The sequence below is a fragment of the Gilbertella persicaria genome (genome assembly GCF_025201335.1).
Source record: "Gilbertella persicaria strain CBS 190.32 chromosome Unknown B0P05scaffold_15, whole genome shotgun sequence".
NCBI lineage: Eukaryota > Fungi > Mucoromycota > Mucoromycetes > Mucorales > Choanephoraceae > Gilbertella > Gilbertella persicaria.
In genome coordinates this window covers 169,588-193,924 of record NW_026251976.1, presented here as the reverse complement: position 1 = coordinate 193,924, position 24,337 = coordinate 169,588, and the positions used below count along the sequence as shown (strand labels likewise).

General features: G+C 37.5%; 9 protein-coding genes across 9 annotated transcripts; 5 read left to right on the top strand and 4 right to left on the bottom strand.

The window, feature by feature from the left end:
• Nucleotides 1-7,098: 7,098 nt before the first annotated feature.
• B0P05DRAFT_537451 (uncharacterized protein) lies at nucleotides 7,099-7,726 on the top strand. The gene is made up of 4 exons (XM_051577733.1): nucleotides 7,099-7,214; nucleotides 7,258-7,360; nucleotides 7,408-7,510; nucleotides 7,559-7,726. Exons 1-4 carry the CDS (start codon nucleotides 7,121-7,123, stop codon nucleotides 7,583-7,585), a joined length of 327 nt encoding a protein of 108 aa, XP_051435852.1. The 5' UTR covers nucleotides 7,099-7,120; the 3' UTR covers nucleotides 7,586-7,726.
• Nucleotides 7,727-9,158, bottom strand: B0P05DRAFT_537445 (phosphatidic acid phosphatase type 2/haloperoxidase). Its single transcript, XM_051577732.1, has 7 exons — nucleotides 8,934-9,158; nucleotides 8,799-8,889; nucleotides 8,704-8,753; nucleotides 8,489-8,654; nucleotides 8,362-8,432; nucleotides 8,191-8,308; nucleotides 7,727-8,138 (listed from the first exon to the last, which is right to left on the bottom strand). Exons 1-7 carry the CDS (start codon nucleotides 9,135-9,137, stop codon nucleotides 7,918-7,920), a joined length of 921 nt encoding a protein of 306 aa, XP_051435851.1. The 5' UTR covers nucleotides 9,138-9,158; the 3' UTR covers nucleotides 7,727-7,917.
• A 540-nt stretch (nucleotides 9,159-9,698) lies between these two features.
• B0P05DRAFT_537439 (class 3-domain-containing protein) lies at nucleotides 9,699-11,757 on the top strand. Its single transcript, XM_051577731.1, has 6 exons — nucleotides 9,699-10,103; nucleotides 10,162-10,412; nucleotides 10,454-10,509; nucleotides 10,556-10,992; nucleotides 11,035-11,190; nucleotides 11,237-11,757. The coding sequence occupies exons 1-6, from the start codon at nucleotides 9,851-9,853 to the stop codon at nucleotides 11,647-11,649; spliced, it is 1,566 nt and encodes a 521-aa protein (XP_051435850.1). The 5' UTR covers nucleotides 9,699-9,850; the 3' UTR covers nucleotides 11,650-11,757.
• B0P05DRAFT_537438 (uncharacterized protein) lies at nucleotides 11,758-12,398 on the bottom strand. The gene is made up of 2 exons (XM_051577730.1): nucleotides 12,236-12,398; nucleotides 11,758-12,185 (listed from the first exon to the last, which is right to left on the bottom strand). The coding sequence occupies exons 1-2, from the start codon at nucleotides 12,381-12,383 to the stop codon at nucleotides 11,842-11,844; spliced, it is 492 nt and encodes a 163-aa protein (XP_051435849.1). The 5' UTR covers nucleotides 12,384-12,398; the 3' UTR covers nucleotides 11,758-11,841.
• Nucleotides 12,399-12,433: 35 nt separating this feature from the next.
• On the bottom strand, nucleotides 12,434-13,918 carry B0P05DRAFT_537435 (Six-hairpin glycosidase-like protein). Its single transcript, XM_051577729.1, has 6 exons — nucleotides 13,768-13,918; nucleotides 13,625-13,713; nucleotides 13,527-13,577; nucleotides 13,433-13,481; nucleotides 13,068-13,383; nucleotides 12,434-13,014 (listed from the first exon to the last, which is right to left on the bottom strand). Exons 1-6 carry the CDS (start codon nucleotides 13,806-13,808, stop codon nucleotides 12,478-12,480), a joined length of 1,083 nt encoding a protein of 360 aa, XP_051435848.1. The 5' UTR covers nucleotides 13,809-13,918; the 3' UTR covers nucleotides 12,434-12,477.
• Nucleotides 13,919-14,079: 161 nt separating this feature from the next.
• B0P05DRAFT_537432 (uncharacterized protein) lies at nucleotides 14,080-15,070 on the top strand. The gene has a single exon (XM_051577728.1). It carries the CDS (start codon nucleotides 14,112-14,114, stop codon nucleotides 14,988-14,990), a length of 879 nt encoding a protein of 292 aa, XP_051435847.1. The 5' UTR covers nucleotides 14,080-14,111; the 3' UTR covers nucleotides 14,991-15,070.
• Nucleotides 15,071-15,312: 242 nt separating this feature from the next.
• Nucleotides 15,313-20,385, top strand: B0P05DRAFT_570780 (uncharacterized protein; the record flags this gene model as incomplete). The annotated part of the gene is made up of 7 exons (XM_051581332.1): nucleotides 15,313-15,364; nucleotides 15,409-15,648; nucleotides 15,694-15,728; nucleotides 15,774-16,180; nucleotides 16,237-20,076; nucleotides 20,138-20,237; nucleotides 20,284-20,385. 7 exons carry the CDS (start codon nucleotides 15,313-15,315, stop codon nucleotides 20,383-20,385), a joined length of 4,776 nt encoding a protein of 1,591 aa, XP_051435846.1.
• Nucleotides 20,386-21,381: 996 nt separating this feature from the next.
• B0P05DRAFT_537425 (Rad9-domain-containing protein) lies at nucleotides 21,382-23,244 on the bottom strand. Its single transcript, XM_051577727.1, has 4 exons — nucleotides 23,043-23,244; nucleotides 22,505-22,991; nucleotides 22,288-22,456; nucleotides 21,382-22,242 (listed from the first exon to the last, which is right to left on the bottom strand). The coding sequence occupies exons 2-4, from the start codon at nucleotides 22,947-22,949 to the stop codon at nucleotides 21,486-21,488; spliced, it is 1,371 nt and encodes a 456-aa protein (XP_051435845.1). The 5' UTR covers nucleotides 22,950-22,991; nucleotides 23,043-23,244; the 3' UTR covers nucleotides 21,382-21,485.
• A 388-nt stretch (nucleotides 23,245-23,632) lies between these two features.
• Nucleotides 23,633-24,287, top strand: B0P05DRAFT_537421 (uncharacterized protein). Its single transcript, XM_051577726.1, has one exon. It carries the CDS (start codon nucleotides 24,006-24,008, stop codon nucleotides 24,279-24,281), a length of 276 nt encoding a protein of 91 aa, XP_051435844.1. The 5' UTR covers nucleotides 23,633-24,005; the 3' UTR covers nucleotides 24,282-24,287.
• The last annotated feature ends 50 nt before the right edge of the window (nucleotides 24,288-24,337 follow it).

Sequence of the window (24,337 nt, the reverse complement as noted above, 5' to 3'; positions counted from 1 at the left end):
GCTTTTTAGGCTCGAGAAAAAACATATTTTAAACAAAAAAAAAGAGACTATTTTGTTAATCTGGCTGTTGAACAATGATGCATCAAAGAATAGTGGATTTAAACTGTGCTTTAAGCGTTTTTGCAACAACTCTTCCCAAGATATACTATACTACTTAAGATACCAAAGAACTTAAAAAGAGTCAATTTTTAATGTGAATATGTTGTGAATAAACAAAACTTACCAATGTTTATCTGAGTTACATACGTTCATCAAGCGTTTGTGTATGATCCTTCTGTTATTTCTTTCGTTTTTTCAAGTCTTTAAATATTTCTGTATTTCATCTGCAGTTTTTTATAGACTTGCTCGATATCTCCTGAATTTACACATTTCAAGAGCATCAAAGCGTTATATACACAAAAGAGGTTAGAAATAAGCGAGGATGAATTTCGCATAAAGTCCTCCAAGGGTCATAAGGCAATCTTACTCAGAATCAGGACCTTGTTATTTGAAATAGACACAATCAGCTTACATAAGATCAATGCATAATGAGAAATGCTTTTCCAGCGTTATGAGATACAGTCAACAAATATGGTCTGCAAAATATCTGAAAATCGTACGCTATTGCGAGAAAACAAGTATACGTTTTTTGTCTTTTTTTCAGCATTTAATGGTAAACTTCCGATATTACATTTGCCATATTAAGTATATGAATTTGCTTAGTAGCTTCTTCTTCAATATCCTTTACAAACTTTCTATTGCTTAAAAAAATCATAATTGATTTTTGGCCATTTCTTCATATTATCTTGCACAAGATATACTTGATTGATGAAGTACTGGACTTCAGTAGCTGTTAGTGAACCTAAGCTCGATGTATATTTCTTTAGAGCACCTCTTATCGATTTAGCTTTTTCAATAACATCATTGTTTTGATTATCAGGTCAAGAATTAGCTAAAGAAACAACTAAACAAACCTTATGGGCAAAGAGTTGTTGCAAATTTTGCTTCAGGAACAACTTGACACTTTTGGAGCCATATGGATGATCTACTGTTTTTCATGTTGGTTTGGCATATAGCAACCAAGGAATACGAGTCTTACTTCTCACTGTTGCCTTTAGACATAGAGAATTTTTGTCAATGACATTACCATTGACCATCCTGAAAAAAAAAAAGAATTCTCATTGCTTTTTTCTTCTTTGGCCCCTCAAGATCAAGATTGTGTTTTTTGATAAACCCATTTAAAATTTGCTTTCTTTCGGTTAATAGCTTGGCAATATCCTTTTTTCTTTGGTTTTTGTATGAGCTACTCCCTTTTTTCTTAAGGAGTACCATCTATCGGACATGTTCAAACCGGAATTCGTAGGGTACCAGGTAGAGAGGAGGTGGCTAAAGAACACTCCATTCACTCCAAAAAGCAATCACTTTTGTATGAGTATGCGATTTTTAAAGAAGAGGAAGTGATTGTAGCCATTTTATGAAAAATAAAAAGGAAAAATAGTCCATTTGTAAAAGATGTTTTATCAGTCGACTACATTTCATACAATAAACAAGGTTCAATTGTTTATCACATAAAAAACCAATAATCTATCAAATACATCAAAAGATACATGATTTATTTGTGTTAAGATAGAACATTACGAAATAAAGCAGAAGAAATAGAGACACTAAAAAACTAATAGCAATTGTATTCTCAAAATGCTTCTTTTTGTAGTGGATGAAGTGTTCGTCATTAGTAAACGTACATTTATGCATTTTATGCTTTTTTTTAGGAACGCCTCTTCTCTAGCCACAGTTATGTGAACCATTCCCTCTCTATCCGGTACTCTGCGAATTTTGGTTTGAACGTGTCTGATAGGGGGTGGTCCATAAGAAATAACCAAAATGTCTATGAGGTTTCCGCTCATATCTTGCCATTTCTATAGTACAACTGGCAAACAAACACATTGGTCAAGAAATATAGTGCTTGACGCACATTTCGAGTATTTAAGCTTGTCGATATCTTTGTTTTTCGTCTTGTAGCGCCAAAAAGAAGCTTGAAGGTTGTCAAATCGATGGTTTTCATGAATGGAACTCTTGGTCAAATATGCCTTTTGACCATTTTTTACAGGTCGCTCTTTTTGGTTCAAACTAACTCCAAAAGTATCATAGATGGTAGCAAACATTGCTTGAAGGTATCTGAAGTATTCGCGCATGTATAAACAGGTTTTATGCTATCATTATAGCATTACTGAGGGATGAAACGACCTAAATAAAATTTTCTCAGCCCAACCCACAACATGACATCCTCCAAAGGGTGTCGTAATAACGAAAATGCACTCAAAACCTGGTCGCAAGTAACAGTTAGAGCTATTGTGTCTGCTAACCAGTCGTCATTATTGGCTTCTACTTCTTCATCTGCACGCACTTCTGGTTCTTCCCAGTCAAAATATGCTAGTAACAGCACTCTTTCTCCAGGTACCATTACGCCTTATATTGTCGGTTTAGAAAAAGATAGTGTCTGACTTATATCACTAATATTCATGATGTAAATGGCCTTAAACAGTTTCTTGGGCCATTCAATACAAATAAAGAGTATTATTTCTTTGGCACTTGTTGAGCGCAATATTTGCAGAAACGCTTTATTGAAACATGCTGGGATATCGAATTAGAAGTGTACAATAAATTGGTCAACTCCGGTTTGCAGATAGAAGATAACACGATTATCAAAGGCTACCGCAGCTTGCCCCAAAACGCCAAAATTGCTCGAGTTAAGGTTGAAAGACTCCCTTTGATTCATCCTTCAACTCTCCGCGAGCAAATGAAAAAACGTTTTTCCCATTTTGGTGAAGTCCTGGATCTGGGATTTCATATGGACGGTGCTGTGTTTTTGGGCGAGGGATATGTCGTTCTTGATCTGAATAATCCTCACAAGACTAAGCCTGAGCAACTTGGTCGAGTAGTGGATTGGCCCGAATTTGATCGAGAACTTCTGCTTACGTGGGATGAAATGATCCAATTTTATTGTTTTTGTCAAAAATCCGACCATTGTCGAGCAGATTGCATGGAACTCATTAATACTCGTCGTTGTTATAACTGCAATGAGCTTGGTCATATCAATCGTGATTGTCCTCGTCGTAATCATAGATCAGGCCACCCTCTTAATAAGCGTATTGGGATTACAAAAGACAAGACTAGTAGAACAGGCCCCAATCCTCCTAATAGGAAACTGTCACAAAGTGTGAAGTCTAAGCAAACTGTCTCTCCTGCCTCATTGACTACCGCTCCTCTTACTCAAATAGCAACAGAGACTATTCAAACTCTCTCTATTAGTCGAGTCTGAATTAATGGATCATGAAATGAAAGAGCAAGGAGATAGTGACGTAGAAATCATTGACACCGATGGAGAGGATGATGATGAATATCTTCAAAATATTCCAAGCAATAATCCAACCCAAGAGGCTTTAGACTTAGAAAGGTTTATCCAGAAGCGTAAAAAGATCAAATTTAACCATGGCGAGAGACATAGAGTGGTGTCTAATCATAATACAGGTGGATCAACAGGTACCTCTCCTGACTTTTAATAAGATAATATATGTCTAAAGGCTCTATGCAAATTGCCACCCTTAATTGTCGTGGCCTTACGAAAACTTCAGATCCTTACAAACAACTCTTATTCATCTGCTTTCTACGTTCAACTAAATATGACATTCTATGCTTACAAAAAACACACGCATCTACACTTAATATACAGAAACAGCTCAATCTCAAGTTCCAGACTAAATCTAGTCTTTGGACAGAACACTGTGGCATTGTTTCCTTAAAATCTCACTACAAAATTACAGCACATCCCACCATCAAGTCTGCCAATGGCCGCTTTCCCTTAGCGTCTATCGCTCATGCCTCTGAACTCTCCATTCCTTTTATGTATATCCTCAATATTTATGCTCCTGCTTATCGTAGTAGTCGATCCACATTCTTTCGCACATTATCTTCCAATCAACCATTAATGTCACATTTACGGTCAACGTCTTTGCCTATTATTATTGCTGGCAATTTCAACTATGACATTTACCGTAAATCCAACATTGATACGTGCTGGAATGATCTACTATTTACTGCATTTCAAGATTGCTTTCAAAGCGATCCTCTTCCCACATATGTTAGTACCACTGGTAGTCGAACACATATTGATTATATATTTCACACCCAATCTTATGCTGACAATGTAACTTCTAGGCTCAAAGTTTCGTCAACTACAGTTAGACTGACCATGCCTTGCTTTCCATCAACTATCAACTAGTATACACCCCACCTGGAAGTGACCTTTGGAAAGGTAACCCCAACCTTGCCCAGCTATCCACATACAGAAACGGTTTGACAGCACACATTGAACAGTAAATGAGAAGTATCAACCTTTTAGATCCTAATTGCCCCTCAGTACAATTTCTCTAGGATGATTTGAAAGAACAAGTAAAATTTTTTACTCGATCCCTCCAAATCAAGCGTAACAACTGGAGATCTAAGACACTCAAGAAGCTTCAATCCAAACGCAGCAAAATTTTACAAGATCACAAAAATACATCTATTTTATCATCTCTTTCTCCGAAGGTCGAAAAAATGATTACTATTTTGCAGGATGAATCTGCCGAAATAGAACATCTTAAAGCAGGGAAATCCTGGAGAGAGAAAGATGAAAGATCTCCTGGTCTATTCAAAAAATTAGCTCAAGATAGATCAATTCAGCGGACAATACCGAAGCTCCTTGATCCAAATTCTAGCGCTTGGTTACTTCCACTGAAGGGAAAACAAAGGTAATGATTTCCTTTTACAAGAAGCTCTCAACTGGCGGATACCCATGCTTCACGCAGTCTTTCTGTTGTTGGTCGAGCCAATGTGGCTAGTTCACTCTTATTTTCTGAATGTTGGTATGTTCTGCGGGTAATCCCTACTAGTCAAGCCATCCTCAAAGTCATTCAAGCTGTCATTTCTTCCTTTGTCAACCGGCAAATCTTTCCTCGCATAAGTTGGCAAACAATGACTGCACCAAAATGACATGGTGGCCTTGGCATTCTTGATCTATTCGCTCAGCAGAAAACACTTTGTTATTATCGGATTGATCCTTTCTTGGTTCCTCAAGCTGAACGTTTTGTAGTTCAAGATTTTCTAGCTGCGCATGCTCGTGATTTGCTTCAGACCAAATATCTGCTCTTGGGTCTGCTCTTTCCTCGTTCTCGACCAGGCCAACTCAGGCAATTGGCAAGTAACACTGCCACAATGTGCTGCCAGACAATGGATGCTATTCCTAGGAAGCAGTATACATACATGCCAAATCCTATCGAGTGTCTTTTACTGCCCTTACGCTCCATTGTTCTGCCATCCAACACTTTTGACTTGCCTCTCAAGTTACGTACAGTAGCAGCTTCCTATATGTATGAGTACCATCCACAGAGTTACTATTTGGTACCAATATCGGTTTATTTTTTTTCCTTGGATATTCGACGTAGTGTTAGAAAATACTTTCAAGCAGTGAATCAAAACCATTGTCAACTGGAACCATTTTTTTGTCAATGCCTTGTTCGTACTTCATTAGAACTATACAATCCTGTGCATGTTCCTGCAATACAGCGGTCTCTTGGTTTCTCTTTCTTTGTGCGTACTCTGAAACTGCCATTTAACAACGCAAATTTTGTTGCTCTCAAAAATGGTGACTATGCTTTCCGTAAGGCCATTACACTAGCTTCCTCGTCTGATTTCGTTACCCGGCAAGAGGTTTCTTCTGCGGTTTGGAAGTACTTTTGACGCACGCCAATTACAGCCGTGCAGAGAAACGTGATGTATCGATTTCTAACCCAAAAGATTCCCACTCGTATGCTTTTGTCTAGGATTTTTCCTGCTCGCTTTCCCACTGCTGCATGCATTTTGTGTGGTGATCAGGAAACGATCTATCATTTCTTCTTTCGCTGCCCCAAAAAATTTCCGTTCTGGAATGCCTTGATCAGGGAGTTTTTGTGGCCAGACACCTCTCTGGATCCAGTTTCAGATGCACTTGCATCCTTCAATTTTTCTCGGATTCGGGCTCATACCATGCAGAATAATCAGTTCCACTACCTCTCTGTCCTTCACAGCACTCGATATCAAATTAAGCGAATAGCCGCTGAGAATGACCTTTCACCTTGAGAGGTTTCTCCTCGTAACAGCTACTCTTTTTTTTTCTTGATTTCTTTGTACTTTTGATATTGTAGTACTTTTTTGTTTCTTTTAACCCTCTTATAATAAATAATTGTCGAGCACCTCCCTCTCAAGACCACTAATACGTGCGGCAAATAAAATCATTAAAAAAATTTTTCTCTGAGAGCAACTGAGGTTGAGTAAATGCGATGAGAGTGAGCCAGAGTTATGAGTAGTGTTATTCTAGATGGCACATATTGAAAGAATAAACAAGAAATAATTTCTTGTCGAAAAATGATGATAATGGCAGTAAAATGTATATAGCGGATTTTCATTGCTTATTGGCTGAGAGAGAGAATAGAGGTTATAAACCTCTATGGAATTTTTCAACTTCTTTTCATGCTGTGAGCAAATTGACATTGCAGTGATATAGTGTGTATAAACTGATTAAAAGTGATGGTGATAATGCAGAACAATTTTCTTAAGGGCTGCTGGTTTTTTTTTTTTTTTTTTTTTTTTTTTTTTTTACTTCGGGCCATCGTTGTTTGGATCCCTCACGGTTATATCCCTAAAAAAAACGGTGGCCCCTAAGAAAATTGAAAAAGTATATCTTACAAGAACATATAGAACTGTTGGACAGAGACAATGCGACCAAAAAATGATCATAGATATTCTTCAGCAAATAACAATAAATGAAAGCAAGAAGTTGACTATGTAAGCTTTGTTAAACAGCTTTTACTGCTTATATTTCAAGGTACCCCATTAGTTGTTATGATTGACCAAATGCACTATCGATGTTCAGAAATACAACTCTGACAACTTGTCAGTCGCTGATAATATTGCATATAGTATCCTCCAACACTATTTCTACTGATGCTGCTGCTAACACCAGTAAATAAAAAAAATCAAGTCCAATATTTCTTCTGTCCTTATATGGGCAGTATCATGCGCCTTGTTGTGTTCTCTCCCTTTTTTTTTTTCTTACCTGTTGATCATGATGGAAGCTCACGAGCATGTAATAAGAAACTTGAATGAAGAGTTCAAAAAGGTCGATAGAGCATTTCAGAATGATGAGCTCAGAATATATGGCATGTCTAACCAATGTCAACATCGTGTTAACAGATTGTATAGGTAAAGATACAGAGCGATTATTCAAAGAACTAGATATTATCAGAAGAAAGCAAATTGACTTGGCAAGTGAACATGTTTCTTTAGAATCCATTCATGATATACCGTAAAATAAGCATATCTATTGATAGCATGTCTTAACATTCTCAATAGCTCTCATAAAGCAAATTCAGTCAAGACAAATCAAGATTTGATATCTGCATCAAACAAAAGTTTTGACAAAAAGGAAGTCATGTTAAAGAGCATGATGGTCAAGGTAAAATATACATACAAATGGATGTTTTTACTTATTTGTTATGATTAGTTGGATGATCTTACTTTAGCCATGTAAAAATACACAATAATGAAAACATAGGATTCTTATTTCATTTATAGGGAAAGGTTCAAAAAGATGTCTGAATGATTATAGCAAACACGAATTAACAAACTATCTACATTGTATTTAATAATAAAGAAAACGGAATAAATCACGAACGGTATTCATGATGGTGTTTATGATTAGGATGTGATGGAGGAGGAGGGAAAGAAGAAGTGCTAGAGGAATTTTGAGTTTGTTCGACATGATCAATATTGTATTTGTTTGGTGGAGACTCTACTTGAGTAGTAGTATAGCTACGATTATCAGATCGAGTGGTACCAGGCCGTTCAGTATCTAAAGATGAGTTAGGATAAGAGTCTAGAAGATGAATCGAATGAGTCTCTACATTCACCGTAAAAGGAGTCGCCTGGATGTACAACAGCTGATTCTTCATCGTCATGGTGGGGGTTGTCTCCAGGGAAAATGTCCTCAGGACTCGAAAGACGTGGTGGGAAAGGCTTTTGTGATTCTTTATGAGCTAAGGAAGGGTAGTATTGTCTATAACAAAAATAAGCAAATACAGTGCCTATACATACAGTCATGAGTATGAGGTTGTCTTTTTTTTAATATGTCTTTACCAATAATGCCACCCACAAAGACATCTGTCCAATGGTGACGATAATCTCGAATTCGAGAAATGGCAATCAAGAGTGCACCCAAAAAAGGAAAAGAGAACACAAAGCTCTTGTAAGTATGCTATTCTCATAATATTAATACTCATTTCTTTCATATCGAGTTTGATAACTTACACCTCCTTGATCAAAAAGATGCATTTTCCCTGCCAAAAAGAAAGACAAATAGCCTAGGCCTGCAAATGAGACTAGAGAGGGAAAATACAAGTTAGCATAAATAACAAGAAATAGATCATAAATTTACATGATGCATGACCACTAGGGAAACTCTTAAATCCATCTTTAAACTCGTATGTGTTGTGATCTGCAGTGCAAATGGTATAGTTCAATAAGTGTAATGGTGGATCTTGAATGCCAGGTGGTGGCTGACATCTATCAAGCATGTCTGGACGGGGACGGCCTACTGTAATCTACATTAAATGTTATTACTGTTTTTCTTTTTTTTTTATCAATTCGAACCTTGAGAACATCAGTAAACATGATCGTCATTGATAAAGCCAAAGCAAGTCCTAAAGTACTGTAAATATACAATTTTATTGTTTTCTTCAGTATACCTAATAAACCACTATTGAAATCCATCCAGCTTCTACGGACCCCAATGGAAATAACAGCAATGATCACAACTGGTGCTACAATCGCAATGACCTAATTTCACAAATCAACACAGCATATATAGTTTATGTACATACTGCAAGTGCCCACACAGGTACACTTTCATTCACTGCATAGTTGTGCATAAGTGAAGTGTCATTAATAGAGAATTCTCTGTGAAAGGGAGTGATTATATCAATAGCAAAAAAGATGATAATCATCAAAATCACAAGAACCCAATCCTTTCCATAACTAACAATTAAACGTGCCCTTAATGACTTTGAAAGGCGAAGATGTGGCATAAGAAAAAGATTAAAAAAAAAGAAGAAAAAAGGAAAAATAACCCTGAAAAAATAAACGATGGCTTTAAATGACGTTTTGTAGACGGACTTTTTATTTATCATGTTGCTTGTGAACACAAGTTGATGTTTAAAGTAATATCTAATCAACATCTTGGCACAAACTTAAATTCAAAAATTGCCTTGTTGTCTTCAATCCATTTTTTGCCCAAGAAGCTCAAGTGTTTTCTTCATTCTAAATCAAACAATATACTTTTTGTGATTTTGCGTCATATAGTCATCGTCGATCCTTTTTTATAACTTTACATCATTAGTTACACAAATCAGTAAGAGAAAGAGTTAAACTACTTTCAGTGCGATTATGTAATTTTTTCTTTAATTATACTAGTTTTAGAGAAAGACAGTCTAAAGAGACGAAAAAGAAGATACTCTTGCCTGTCAAGGATAGGTTACAAACAAATATGCCTTGTGCACTCTACATCCAATGGCTCAAATTTAATGACCGCTTAAATATGTATCCTATCAACTCTTCTTATTCTTTTTTTTTTTGTCTTTTCTTCTGTATGAAAAATAATCAAAATTTGACACGGCTGATAGAAATCACATTATTATTGGCCTTAATCCCAGCAGTCCTGGGTTACTATGCCAACTACAAGGAACATTGGATTCTCAGTTTACTCTGTTACTTGGGCTCAGTATTTGTCCTGACAGTACCTATGGGTGCTTATGTCATGGTAAAACTAGTTCAACACTGTATGCCCATAATACTTCGTATCTTGGGTCTCTTAAACAAGCGATTAATGCCTATTGCTCGAAGCATCTCACACACAAAAATCATTGGTCCTCTCATCAACTTGTTTATCCGTACCCAGTTTTTCTTTTGGTTTGTGGGACTCATGATGTGTGATCAATTGATACGTATTGTCCTGGGTCGATTTGCTGGCCAGCATACAACACATCGCTATTTGTGTAAGAAAACAACAAACGATGCAATGGATGAGTAACCCCCTCTTTTTTTTTTGTTTAGCCTTAATCAATGTAGGCGACTTGCGTTTTTTTCCCCAGGACAACTTGCAAGACACAACCAAATCAAGACTACTTGACTCGAATTATGGAAAGAGTAATCCTGATTTTAAACGTCCTGAATATTCATTATCAATCGCACATACTCTTTCAGTTGCAAGTAAATTAGCCTATGAAGATGTTGCTGTTGTGAAATATGAGTTGGCATCGGCAGGCTATGATGTCGAAAACACATTTAAAGCAATTGGATACAAGGTAATAGCATTAAGATGAATGTATGTATTTATAAATGATAGAACGTATGTGCTTATGCGGTGGAAAAAGAAAATGCCATCATGGTTGTATTTCGAGGGTACAAACATGTGAAAAAAAAACCTAGAGACTTATGTTCTTTGTAGCACAAACCCCTTGAACATTCAAAACTATGTGACTAATATTGATGCTGGTCTAACCAAAATTTCATCAAGAGCACAAGGCTATATGGGAAAAGTTCATAAAGGATTTTGGGATGCAATGGGAGCTACAGAATCAACAGAGTCATTTCCTGATTCATTTGATTCTCATATTCAGATTGATCTAAGCAGCGCATCACTTTCCAAGTCTATTACTTCCTCTATGATTGGCATCCTGAGGATCATCAAGATGCTTTCCCTAAATATTTTCACCAATGTCATTGATCCGATAGATGCCAACTGGGCTGGTCATGATTCAGCCATTGTTCGCCATCAAAGCACCTATACTCAAGCTGAACATCATATTTTACAGTTGATCCATGGTAACAAACAAAAAAAATTGTATGTTACTGGCCATTCTTTAGGTGGCGCACTTGCTACAGGTAAGTTTATACCCCAAATCATGCCAAGTTAATTCTCTATAGTATTTGTAGCAAAGATGATACAAGTCCAAAGTCCTCTTATGCAGCACTTTGCAGGTCTTTATACTTTTGGTCAACCCAATATTGGCGACAAAGATTTTGGTAAATCCTTTACGCCTGATATCAACTGCAAGATCTTCAATCATACGTATAACAATGGTATATACCTCGTTTTTATGGCTCTAGTTGTTTAAAAATTGATTAGATGTTGTTCCTCGAATTCCATTTTGGTACAGTTCTCCACCAGGCACACTTGTGTTTATTGATTCCTCCTACAAGATTTCGATATACCCGCCTAATCAAAAGACACAAGACCCTATTCCTGTTCGACCTATTTCTTACTTGCATCTTTCAGGTCTCTTAAACAAGTCTGTGATTCGTAGATTGAGATACGAATCGTCCATTCGTATCTTATTTCGTATCTTGTTTCCCTTTTTTATCAATGATCATTTCCCAAGTGATTATAGTGATGCCCTTTTGAAAGGCGATGTTGAATGGGTAATTTTAGGTGAAGAAGAAGGAGGCAATGATAGTGAACAAGAGGAAGAACAAGAAAAAATACAACCCATGGGTTCAAAACGATATAGTGTACACAAGACAAATGAAGTAAAAACATAGCCAATGATCAATATTTTTTTTTTAGAAAACTGCATTAAAAATAACAAGAAAACGTTGTCTTTCCTACCATGATTGATTGGCTATCGATTTAATGAAGCCTATCAACTTGGACTTGTGTGACAAATAGTCATCTTTCTATATGATATTCAGGAGCCGTTTTTTATTTTACAATGGATTGCAGGTCAATCCTTATTAGCATTTGGGAAAAGTGGAATTATCGACAGTGATAGATAAAGGAATAACAATTTTATCTTGAGCTATGCCAGTAGCGGGTGATGTTTCTGTAGCTACAGGATAAACAGGTGTAAACACAATGGAGAAATCATAAGCAGTGGGGGAGTAACGGGAGAAGAAATGGCAATCAGGTACTCTCCAAGATTCTTTGCGTTGAATGCTTTGAGTTCCGCCGGGATATGGACTTGTGTTGAGTCCCGAAGCGATATTAAAAGACAAGACATTGGCCGTATTGGCACGTTCTGTCCATACGAAATCTGCAATCAAAGAAGAAGGATAATAGTCACTTACGGCTGGACTCACTAAACAAGAAAAGGTTAATACAAACACAAATATTAATTGACTACGCAACCTGTTTGACTTCCAATGACAGTGAATGTCATGTTGAGTAACTCTTTGTTGTAAATCATTTCATTGGGTTTAGGCACATCAATATTGATTAAATTTTGAGCGTGAGCAAAGGTGAACAATACCAACAAGATAAAGAAATAACTTGTCATTAGAAAAGAATAAAGAGAAAGAAAGAAAGAATTCTATAAATAAAAATATAAGCGTATATTTTTATTCTTTTGCAGTGATTTATGTGTAACACATCTATAAAGGTACATTTGCATCTAGCAAACAAAGCATAGCAATACTTTCACCAAAGTAAGTAGCTTCCATCTGTCTCATTTCATTCAGAATTTGATCTAATTGTACACGCCATTCAAGCACCCAGAACAAAAAGCAAGCGGGAGCAACAAAGGCCATATCGGTGTAATCCACATAACAATGGCCATTGAGTTTATAACCTGCTTTGATACCACAATCGCCACCACCTCCTCCACGAGCCAGTTGACCGGCAAAGAAATGAGCTTGCGTCTCAAGGATAGGTCGAACACGCTCATCACGTGTCAACATGTAATAGTGTCCAATACGCCAAGGTACACGGCATGAGTTCCAATTATAGTCTGGGTCATGATCACTTTCCAAGACTTGACCTTGAGCAGGATGGTATGCACCACTGCGCTGGTCTAATTTCAAAAAGTCTGCAATAAGACCTGTTTGAGGATTCAGACTGTGTTGAGCCATAATACAGTTGATGATGGCATTAATTACATTAGCCCATTGTTCTTTTCGCTGTGTATCTTCCTACATATATAAAAAAAAGTCAGCTCATATTCATAACAAAGCCTTGAACTGACATAGTAAAATATAAGGTAACCACTTAAAATAAAGTCACTAGGTCTTGTCAATAAATAAGCATCATCTCCAGGATCTGCCCAATCACCAATCAAAGGCATATGTGTTTGATGATTAATACAGTGTTGATAAATACATCCTGCTAATTCAACAGCTGTCTGGCGATAGTCAATTTCACCATGAGGACCACCTCTTCCCCAGACTTTGGCTGCTACAAAAAGAGCAGTACAGACATCCACATCACCGTCTGTAGCACAATTCTGGCCTCCTTCATCACCTGGCACAAATCGACCATGATGGTCTGCCTTTTGTTGCCACCTATCAGGTTACATTAAATCCTGTCTATTTTCCTGCATCTAAACTTTACTGCATTAACCCTTTACTGTTTCTGAATCTCATAAAATATCTGTACAATCCTAAAAATAAATCAGAATTCTGTCTTGTGCGACATGGATACATACCATCAAAGTCTTGTTGATTACGCTTCAAGACAGAAATAAGCATACCATAGCCTAAGAACACAACTTAGAGATCTGTATGAACGCAATGCTCGCTTTACCATGGGCTTCTGAACATGTCATTTCTTTTAATCCTTCACTTGGATCTTTATAATAAACATATAATCCATCTTCATATGTTCTCAAGTACCTATATTCTCTGGTCAGATATTGTATTTCAACTTTGTTGGTTTTTCTTTTTTACTTGTTTCTCCAAGTCACATAATTATGTTCTATATCAGTCATAGTGTATATATATATATTTATAAAAGAAAAGAAGAGGAAAAGAAAAAGGATGCTGTAGCGAACATAAAAGTTCCGGAACGCGTTCTTGGCGCGTATGTATACTTTATGACGTCAAATGTTTTTTTTTTGGAGTTCCTGAAGTCTATTCAAAGATAGCAAGAGTGATTGGATCGAACAAAAAAAAAAGGAGTCATTTATTCATGTGAAGCCTGCAGTAAAAATAAATTGCGATTGGTAAAATATTTGTACTATAAAAGGTTAAGATCAAAACGTCAGTTTCTTTGGCTGCGGTGCATATATAGAATGAGGCGTAAACTAAAGAGAAATATAGAACAAAGAAAAAGTCCCTCTCCTTTCGCAAGTGACCGTACTTTTTTTTTTTCTGAGAAGAGGGGGGTTTTATTCAGCGACAATCTTACCGTGTTTTTCTTTTGTTTTTTTTATACTATGGACCATTCACATATTCAAGCAACACTCGACCCACACACATATCAAGAGTTAGAAGCACTTCGAGGCAAATTATGGTCACTTCAAGAAACCTTTTCAACTCACTTGACCTATTTAAAAGAACCTAAATACCCTTTCACTTGGCCTGACCTCTTGAACAAATTCAATATGCTAACAGCAAAGTTCGCTACACTCTCTGAGGATTTCCACAGCTACACAACGACAGGAAGTAATGCGACATTACCCAAATTAATGGTACATCCTTATATACCCACTACTACTGAACAAGAAACCAATATCCTAAGTGTGCTTTTAAGAACAAAGTTGATTCCAGATATTGAACGCCTTGAATCAGAGACGCAGGCAGCCATTGCACAAGAAATGAAGACGGAGAGCGTGGTTGAACAAAGACTTGATGATGACCAACTGATAAAAAACCAACTGGATCAATGGAACCAATTATTAGAGAGACACGATCGATTAGCTATGGATGCAGCACAATTTGTGTCTGAATTAGCCTCGGATCATCGCCCTAATTTCCTGCTAAGATATGAGCACCAAATAGACGAAGAAGAAAGCGAAGAAGAAGAACAAAAAGAATGGGAAAAGATGGGATTCCCAAATGAAGAAGTCTGGAAGCGTTGGAGGCTAGAATGTATGATGAATTACTATAGTAGTGGCAAAAATGAACTGGTTGGCAGTGATATCAAGAAACTAGCCAATGGTAAAAAATAATAAAAGAGTCGTACAAATATTTATTGAACAATAAAATGAGCAACTCTTTTAGAACTAAAAGACAAGAAGGCAAAAGAGGGTTGTGTTCCACGTGGAAGTTGGGAATAAAGACTCTTTTTTTATATTCACAACTCAGCCCTTTCTAATCTGTCATTTAAGGTACAAACAACAAAGTTACTGCTTTCTATTTTTTTTTCTTTTCTCTCTCTCTCTCTTTTTTTTTTCTTTTCTTTTTCTATCTTATTCTTATTTTTTTTTTCTTTTTTCTACCTCATCTCTATTTGTCATCTCAAACACTACTTGACGACAAAAACAACACACTATGAGTGGCAATATTAAGGTCGTTGTGCGTTGTAGACCTTTAAACGCAAGAGGTGAGTGGACACAAACATTTGATATGCACTTACACATTCTACAGAAAAGGCCAGAAATGCGCCCTGTTTGATTCGCATGGAAGGCAACAAAACTGTTTTAAGTAAACCTGTCTCTCCCGGCTCGACAGTTCTCGAAGACCCAAAAGCATTCACTTTTGATCAATCTTATTGGTCCGCTGACAAAGACGATATCGACTATGCAGATCAAGAGCGTGTCTTTAATGACCTCGGTAAAGAATTATTGGACCATGCATTTAATGGCTACAATTGTTGTATTTTTGCTTGTAAGTTATCATATGATGTCAATGTTTATATACTTACTATAATAGATGGTCAAACCGGTTCTGGTAAATCCTATTCTATGGTAAATACACTTTTTTTAAATGCAGTATTCATTTATTTTTATTAGATGGGTTATGGTGAAGATAAAGGTATCATTCCCAGAACATGTCATGAACTATTTGAACGCATTGCCAGTAAAAGAGAAGCCAATTTAGACTTCCAAGTCGAAGTTTCTTATATTGAAATTTATAATGAAAAAGTACGAGATTTGCTTAATCCTCGCAACAAAAGTAATTTGAAAGTCAGAGAGCATCCCGTCTTGGGTCCTTACGTCCAAGATTTATCCCGTCTTGCTGTCAACTCATATGAAAACATTGACCAACTCATGGACGAAGGCAATAAAGCCAGAACAATTGCTGCTACCAACATGAATGAAACATCTTCCCGTTCACATGGTGTCTGTACCATTTTTCTAACTCAAAAAATCACAGATCCTACGACGAAACAAGTAACTGACAAAGTTGCCCGTATTAGGTAAATAATACCATTGTATCCCCCTTTTTTTTCTATTATTGTACTGACGATGTTAGTCTTGTCGATTTAGCTGGTAGTGAACGTGCTAACAGTACGGGTGCTACAGGTGCCCGTTTAAAAGAAGGTGCTAATATTAACAAGTCGCTTACAACACTCGGTAAAGTCATTGCCGGTCTTGCCGAGCAATCTTCAGTTGTTGAAACAAAATCCAAGTCAAAAAAATCCAAGGAAGCCTTTATTCCCTTCCGTGACTCAGTCCTTACCTGGCTTCTTAAGGACTCTTTGGGCGGTAATTCAAAGACCTGTATGATTGCCGCCATTTCACCTGCTGATTATGATGAAACTCTCAGTACACTCAGATATGCTGATCAAGCCAAGAAGATCAAGACAAAGGCTGTTGTGAACGAAGACCCTAATGCAAAAGCAATGCGTGAACTCAAAGATGAAGTAGAAGCACTTCGACAAGCATTGATGGTCTACGCTCCTGAAGAAGTTGAGAAGATTCAAGTCAAGGCGCATCCTACAAAGAAAAAGCCGGTGGCAAATAATAGCACAGTATCAGCCACAACAACAACAACACCGGTAATTGCTAATAAGCCTAGCAATACAAAACCTTGTTCATTAGCTCCTCCTACTACTTCAGCCGCATCACCTACCAGTTCTAAATCAACTGTCGTCTTTACAGATGCTTCAGGCAATATTACTCAGCTCACAAAAGACGAAATGGTGGATCAACTACAGATGACGGAAAAACTCTTGAGCGAATTAAACCAAACCTGGGAAGAAAAGCTCCAGACAACCGAAAAGATTCATGTCGATCGAGAACATACCCTTAAAAACTTGGGTATCACCATCGAAAAAAATCAAGTAGGGTTATATACACCCAAAGAGATTCCTTATTTGATCAATTTGAACGAGGATCCTTTGATGTCCGAGTGTTTGATGTACAATATTAAGCCTGGTATTACACATGTCGATAAATATGCACCAGAGTCCGAAGAAGCAGAACCAGATAACAATGCCAACAATAGCTCTATTATTCGCCTTAGTGGCACTAATATCAACAAAGATCACTGCCACTTTGAAAATGTCGATAATGTTGTCACTTTATATCCTCGTGAAGATTGTACTACCATGGTCAATGGTAGACGCATCACTGAGCCCAAGCGTCTTAAGAGCGGATATCGTATTATTCTTGGCGACTATCATGTCTTTCGATTCAATAACCCGAGCGAAGCCAAAAAAGAGCGTGAAATCATTCAACAACAAGCACAAGAAAACGAACCTGTTCGAGCTGATTCACCATGCACACCCACTTCGCCTACTTTTGAAAACGGTCTCATGTCTCCTCCTTTGAACGAAGTTATGGATTGGAATTTCGCTCGCCGTGAAGCTATGCTCAACACTTATATCAATGATTCTAACTTTAATAACCTTACTGATGAAGATTTGGACAAATTGTTTGATGATGTTGCCAAAGTACGAGTGATTCGTAAACGCCAGTCTGCTTCTTCTGATACTCTTTCACGACGCACCTCTTCGTCTTCCTCTTTCCGCCGCAGTACTTACTCCTCTGTCTTTATGGACGATCTTAATGATAGTGACTACACTACAGATACCAGCACTGTCTCTTCCACTTCATCTTCTCGCTCTTCTATTGGCGAAAACTACTTTATGATGTCTAAAGAAGAACAAGAAATGCATATGGAACAACACCGACGAAAATACCAAGCCAAATTACGCCGTCTTTCTCGTCGTTTGTCTCATGCTCCTCCTGTGGCTCTTACTCCTAGAGAAAAATTACTTGCTTCTAAAGTGGCTGCTCATTGGCGACGCAAGCGTAATGTGGCTATGGCCAAGGTTATTCTAACGCATGATATTCATGTCAGACAGGCCAATGAAATGGCTCTCAAGGCAAAAAAAGACGTCTTTTACCAATTTGCTGTGGTTCATGATACCATGTCCGCTACTGCTGTCTCTCATTGGGAATCCAATCATGGCGCACAGCATCAAAAGAGCACTCTAGACGCTGACCTGATCAAGACACCCAAACCCTGTATTGCCATTCAAGTGGTAGACCAAAAGCACCAATCTGTCCACATTTGGTCTATTGAGAAGTTTTTGGCTCGTCTTCGTTACCTTCAAGGTGCTTACTTTGCTTCCGACTCCAAGAAACACATGAAGGGTGAAGATTTGTTTTATGAATCTGAACAACCTCCTGCTTACACACTTGTGGGTCTTGCTAAAGTACCTCTTCGTAACTTGACTACTCAAGTGCCTGTTGAAAGCACTGTCTCTGTTCATTGTCGCAACACGGGCGAAAAGATGGCTGATTTGCGTGTCGCTATTGCACCTATTGCTCGTTCGGTGCGTCATCCTTATCGCAGTAGTGCTTCCTCCGTCAGCTCAGCTGAAGACCCCAACGAGCCCATCATGGACGATGAAAATCCTCGTAGTTTGTTACATGTAGGCCAGCAACTCGTGTTTGAGATTTCGATTGTTGATATTTCTGGTTTAGACCCCAAACTCTTCTCTCGCGTACATGCTCAATTCCGTTTGTCTACTTTTGGAAGTAACTTGGAGGGTGTATTTGCCTCTGAAGCCAAAGAATACACTTATAAGGGCACACTCGAATTCAACTACCATCAAACATTGTCTATGGCTATCACACAAGACATTCTTAATATCATTAAAACCAAGGATATCACGTTTGAAGTCTATGGTCAGCCCAACAAGCAATACTTGCAGCAAGTTGCGCTGTCTATCAACAACCGTGTCAAGATGGCTGCTGAAGCCGATACACCACCTGTTGTCATGCCTATCAAGAAATCAGAAGATGTGATCACTCGTATCCAAATCTGCGAAATCACACCTGATGGTGACTATAAGCCTGTGCCTGTTGAATCAACTGTGACTCACAGTGGTGATGTGATTGGACAAAGCGATACATTCTCATTACAACAAGGTCAACAACGTCGAGTCGTTGTGTCTCTTCAAAATGCTTCTCTTGATAAAATTGTCGATATGCGTATTGGTCATATTCGCTTGATGGACAGCAAACAACGCATTCTTGAATCACCACTTAGCATTGCTGAAGTACCTCTTAACTTGATCTCCAATAGCAACAAAGACGGTGTATGCACTGCTCATGGTGCCTGGGACAGCTCCTTGCATGATACTTTGTTGTTAAATGCTGTGACCCCGAATGCTCAACGTGTTGTCATCTCTCTGATGTGGACAGTCCGTCAAAAAATGCTGTTGAACGGCAACGAAGTTGATGTTGCTGTCAAGTTTGAAAAGGACTTATTTGTCCATATTAAGGATCAAAACAAGGCAGCTACTATCAAAAAGAAATCCAATCCTCAAAACAAGCGCGGTTCTGTTATCCTCAACTTCTTTTCTCTTAAATCAAGTAGTCACATCAAGAACCAAACCACTAGTTTATTTGTGATTGGATACCGTCCTGAATTGTTTGGTGGCGTGCTTGATTTACCATTAGCTGATTTACCTGCTCAAGTCTTGGGTAGCTATGAACAACAGCGATTGGCCATGCTGAAGCGTGAAGAAGTAGAATCGATGCGTTATGCTGTTCATTTGACTGAACAATTAGATCGTCTATGTGGGCCTAGTGTTCAAAAAGATGAGAGCAAGGCTCCTTTGACTGAACAAGCCATTATGGACATGTGGTTAAAGAAGCATGAATACCAGCAACCTCAAGCTTCTCAAGTGAAAGAAACCTTTATTAAGCCTGTGGTGCGTCGTTGGATCCCTCAAGTGCATCAAGTGATGGTGCCTGCTATGCCAGAAGAATCGAGTCGATCCAAAAAGGGTTACTTGATGCGCAAGAATGACAGCGATGGTAAAGAATGGGACAAATACTGGTGTATTTTAATGGGGTAAATGTCAACATACTTTTATGACGAGTAACACCTTACTTATTTGTCTCTTTTTGTATAGTAAATTCTTGTTCTTATACCCTGATCAAAACGAAACAAGTGAAGTGGATATTCTTCATATTAAGAATGTTCACAGAGAAGATAAAACTATGGATACTATGGTAAGCCTATAAAATACAAAGGTTATCTTACTTACCTGTCAAATAGAAATCTAAAACACTTTTTACGATTGATACCCTTTATGATTCACATACATTTCAAGCACCTGATAATGCTACTATGACCGAATGGGTTAACATGATTGACTGATTATAGCTATATATCTATATTATTTTTATGATTTTCTTCTTTTTTTTTTATGTCTTCAAATCTACATTATGAAAACAGGCTTATTATCTATAAAATATTTTAAGAACAATATGGCGTTTTTTTTTTTTTTTTTTTTTTTTTTTTTTTACATTTCTGTCAACTGTCTAGAAAGTTAGTGTATGCCTTGTCATAGACCACAAATAAACTTTCTAAACAGATGTCAGACACTTCCCCTCCCTCAAAGTGGCGGGGCAAAACTATGTCAAGGTAGAAGCGTCCAGACTTCTTGAAGTTGAAAAGAAATTTTACCTATCCTAACAAATTCATGATAAACAGACTTGTCTTTCCTTTTACAACATCAAACTGGTTTCAGTTATTTATGCAAACAATGACGGAATTAGAAAAATATATAAATATGTGAGAAAAAATCCTTTTTGTTCTATTCTTTTCTCTTGGTTATTTTTTTTTGTGAACATCTTAAATGGCTTTCTATTACATGGCTATGACTAGATTCTGCTATCAGATGTGCGTTTTGTGTCTCCAGTTCTCCCATTAAATTGGCTTTCTCGCGTCCTTCTATGGTTTTCTTGGGAACCTTTAGTTTCTTGTGAGAAATAAGTGTTTCTAAAGGTGATACTTTTGATGCTTATGGACCGCAGGCGACTCTTGGGAAACTTGAACTTTCTTTGTAGAGAAGTGGCTATCAAGAGGTGGTTCTTTTGATGTGCTTACCATAACGGCAGGGTAGGGCTGAGATATACGCTGGTACTGCAGGGCGTTGTGTTGCATCGGACCGCTTGTATGTAGTAAGTTGCTCTTGCGTAGCTTATTTGCACAGGGAAGAAGAGCCATGTCTCGGATGCCCTCTTCAAGCGTGTTTCCAGTTATTTTCTTTGGGTCCTGTATCGCTTTTGTCCGTTGTAGGTTCATCCTCCGCTGAAGTGGTACACATAGGGTTCAATTGCTTCTTACTGTGAAATGAAGCCCATGGAGATATAGAAAGAGTCCGCCTCCTCGTGGCTATCTCTGGAAACATTTCTTTAGGAAATGGCTAAGAGACTCTTAAAGTGTTTTGTATTGATTAAAATAAATGAATCTTTTTATTTGATATGACATGATGTAAGAGAATTTTTTCTTTCTGTAGTTGATTGTTCACTACTGCTGTCTTCATTCCCAAAATTAGGCTGTCGCATAACTAATGGTGGGCTACTTTGCCCTAGTCTTTGTCTTTCAAGTCGAATTCTTTCAATTGTTGTCATCCTTCGAGGAGTGGAACGTATAGAAGTTACTTGCTGTCTTGTGCTTTGGTCTTGACTATTTCCTGTGTTCTGATCTTGACTGTTTTCTGTACTTTGAGACTCTGCTTGAGGAGTCACAGGCAGAGTATCTCGTTGAACTGGAGGAGTGGCTGGTTGAGTGACAGTTTCAATAACACGCGACTCTAATGTATTATTGAAAGAGGAAGTTTCTTTTACATTTGTGGCAGGCAAACGAGGGGAAGAAGTTTCTGAGTTTATAGAAGAAGAAGAAGGTGAGGATCGAATCTGAGGAGGAGGTCTACGAGATGATCCTGCAGCAGAATGTGGTAGTAGAGGTCCATCTGAACTGCTTGAAGAGACAGAGGAAGATCGTACTTGAGGACGATTTCTTAATTCCCTTATTGCTGACTTTTGTCTTGACTGATGTGAAGCAGGAAGTGTTGCATGTCTGGGTTCAATATCAGTATAGTCTTCAGCATTTATACTGGCATAGCTGTGATCTTCTTCAGGTGAATTACCATACAGATGTTCAGGTAATGTTTGTAAAGCAATTAATGATAGCATGATATTATTGTGAAAATGTCTAAATAACAATGGACTATGCACTTGTAAATATCTTTTCTTTAATATGGCTCGTACTTACCGCCCTGCTTCTGTAAATTCCATTACAATCAAGCTCTCCAAATTCTCAATATAGTCAACAATTGTCTTGAACTCTTTGAGGTTCACCACCAATTTGACTGTTTCTCTTAATTGGTATACAGAGAAATCCGAAGATTGAATTATAAATGATGATTTTACAGGGCGCTCGCCTATCATATATCAGAATAATGCAGAACAAAAAAAAAAGGCTGTCTTACCAAAGAGGCAGGAAGTATCATCCCAATGTGAAGAAAGTGTCACTTTGTTTGGATCTAATGTTAAAGCAAGTTCTTGAACTCGCGCATCAAATTTGTTCATGTAGATTTTAAACACGCCTGGCTCACATGAAATCTTATAGACGTGATTTTGTTGAAAAAAGGGCATAATAGAATCACCTTCATTATACCAAAGTGTATTCTTTTTTGTCACACCATTTCTGTACACTAATTTCATAAATATGCGTGCTTCAGAATGTTGTTGCTGACCAGAGCTTCCTTGTGTGATTTGTATCTGACACTCTTTGATGCGCTTAATTCCACCCATATTCTTTTTAAGAATACTGTTGAAATTCTTATTGGATACTGTGCATTTGATAGAAGAATGAGAAGAGCCTTTGCGTAGTAGTTTATAGTTCTTAAAGAAGTCTCGAGATACATGTATCATGCCTTGTGCCGTACGGGAATTGTTGAAGGTTGAGATAAGAAACTAGATTCCATGAGTAAAAGTGTGCTGATCAATAGATCGATTAAGCCTTACTTGTTCATTACGAGCTTCCAGACTAACAAGTTCTCCAAAATGTGATAAGGCGTCAAGAGTACCTGAAAACGCTGTCAAGACAAGTATAAGAACAGTGTCAATAAGCAAGGAAAGAGAGTACCTTTAAAGTTCTCGCTAGGCAAAGTAACTTCAAACTCCATAGGAAGGTTTAAACGTCAAAAGAGGTAAAAAAAAAAAAAAAGACTCGCGTAATGATATTTTTGACAGAATGAAACCAGAAAATTAAACTCAGTAAGGCCGTTGCCTCGAAGAATAAGCCAGTGCATCATTCAGCTAACAATGCCTGAAAGCTCTTGTTCTCTTGGACAGGCATGGATCGATTGTTTCCCCGCAAAGAGTCATAAACGTTGATATACATACCCAAGAAATTTAGTAGTCACTGTTAGCAAAAGATATATAAGTGTCTTATTCGATATTGAAGGGTTATTCATCTATTTCTTTTTGAAACTGAGCACTGTAAATTTCAAGCCAAGAGAGCCTACTGATATTTGGGTCTATGAATATGGTTGTTTATAGGGACATCTCTATGCTGATAACAATTAATATGAATGAATACCTTTTCACACTCCTTACTACAAATAATGTTCATTATGCATAATATGAGATGTTTGGAACAATGAATTTTTAAATAAATTGGCAAAGTTCAAACAAAGATACAAAGTTCATTCAAGCCATAGAAAAAAGAATTGCGTAATTTTTATGCTTCTAGTAAAAGAACCAATGCTATCAGAAGAAATTAACTGCAGAATACCCGAGTCTGTCTAAAAATCTGTGATCAAGAGAAGAAGTTTGTACAAAAAAAAAAGGTAATCACTACTCATGATAACATATGATTGGTATTGATTGTGTCATTTTGAATAGACCCTAAGAAGTCAAAGACTTGTTTGTTTGTTGGAGATCGAGGCCTTGGTATTGGTTCAGGGATAAAAGGGCATAGAAGATATGGAGGATGATGGGAATAGAAACTACTCGGAGGCAGAAGTATTGCATGCATCACAAGCGAGCATAATATGTCCTAGACTTGTGCCTTTTTGTTTCCAGAAATTAATCCATCCAGTTAACAGAAGCGACAAGGCAACAAGAACAGCGAAAGGTGCTTTCTATTGCTTGAATAAGAACTGTATTTTCGTAAGGAACAAGAAGGCGATTATGTCTCATGACCGATTGTCAGCTCTGACAATTGGTATTGTTGGTCTCTCTACAATGTTGTTCCCATAAAACTCAATACTACACTGAAGATGACTTTAAACAGCTCCTAAATCAAAGAGTGCGTA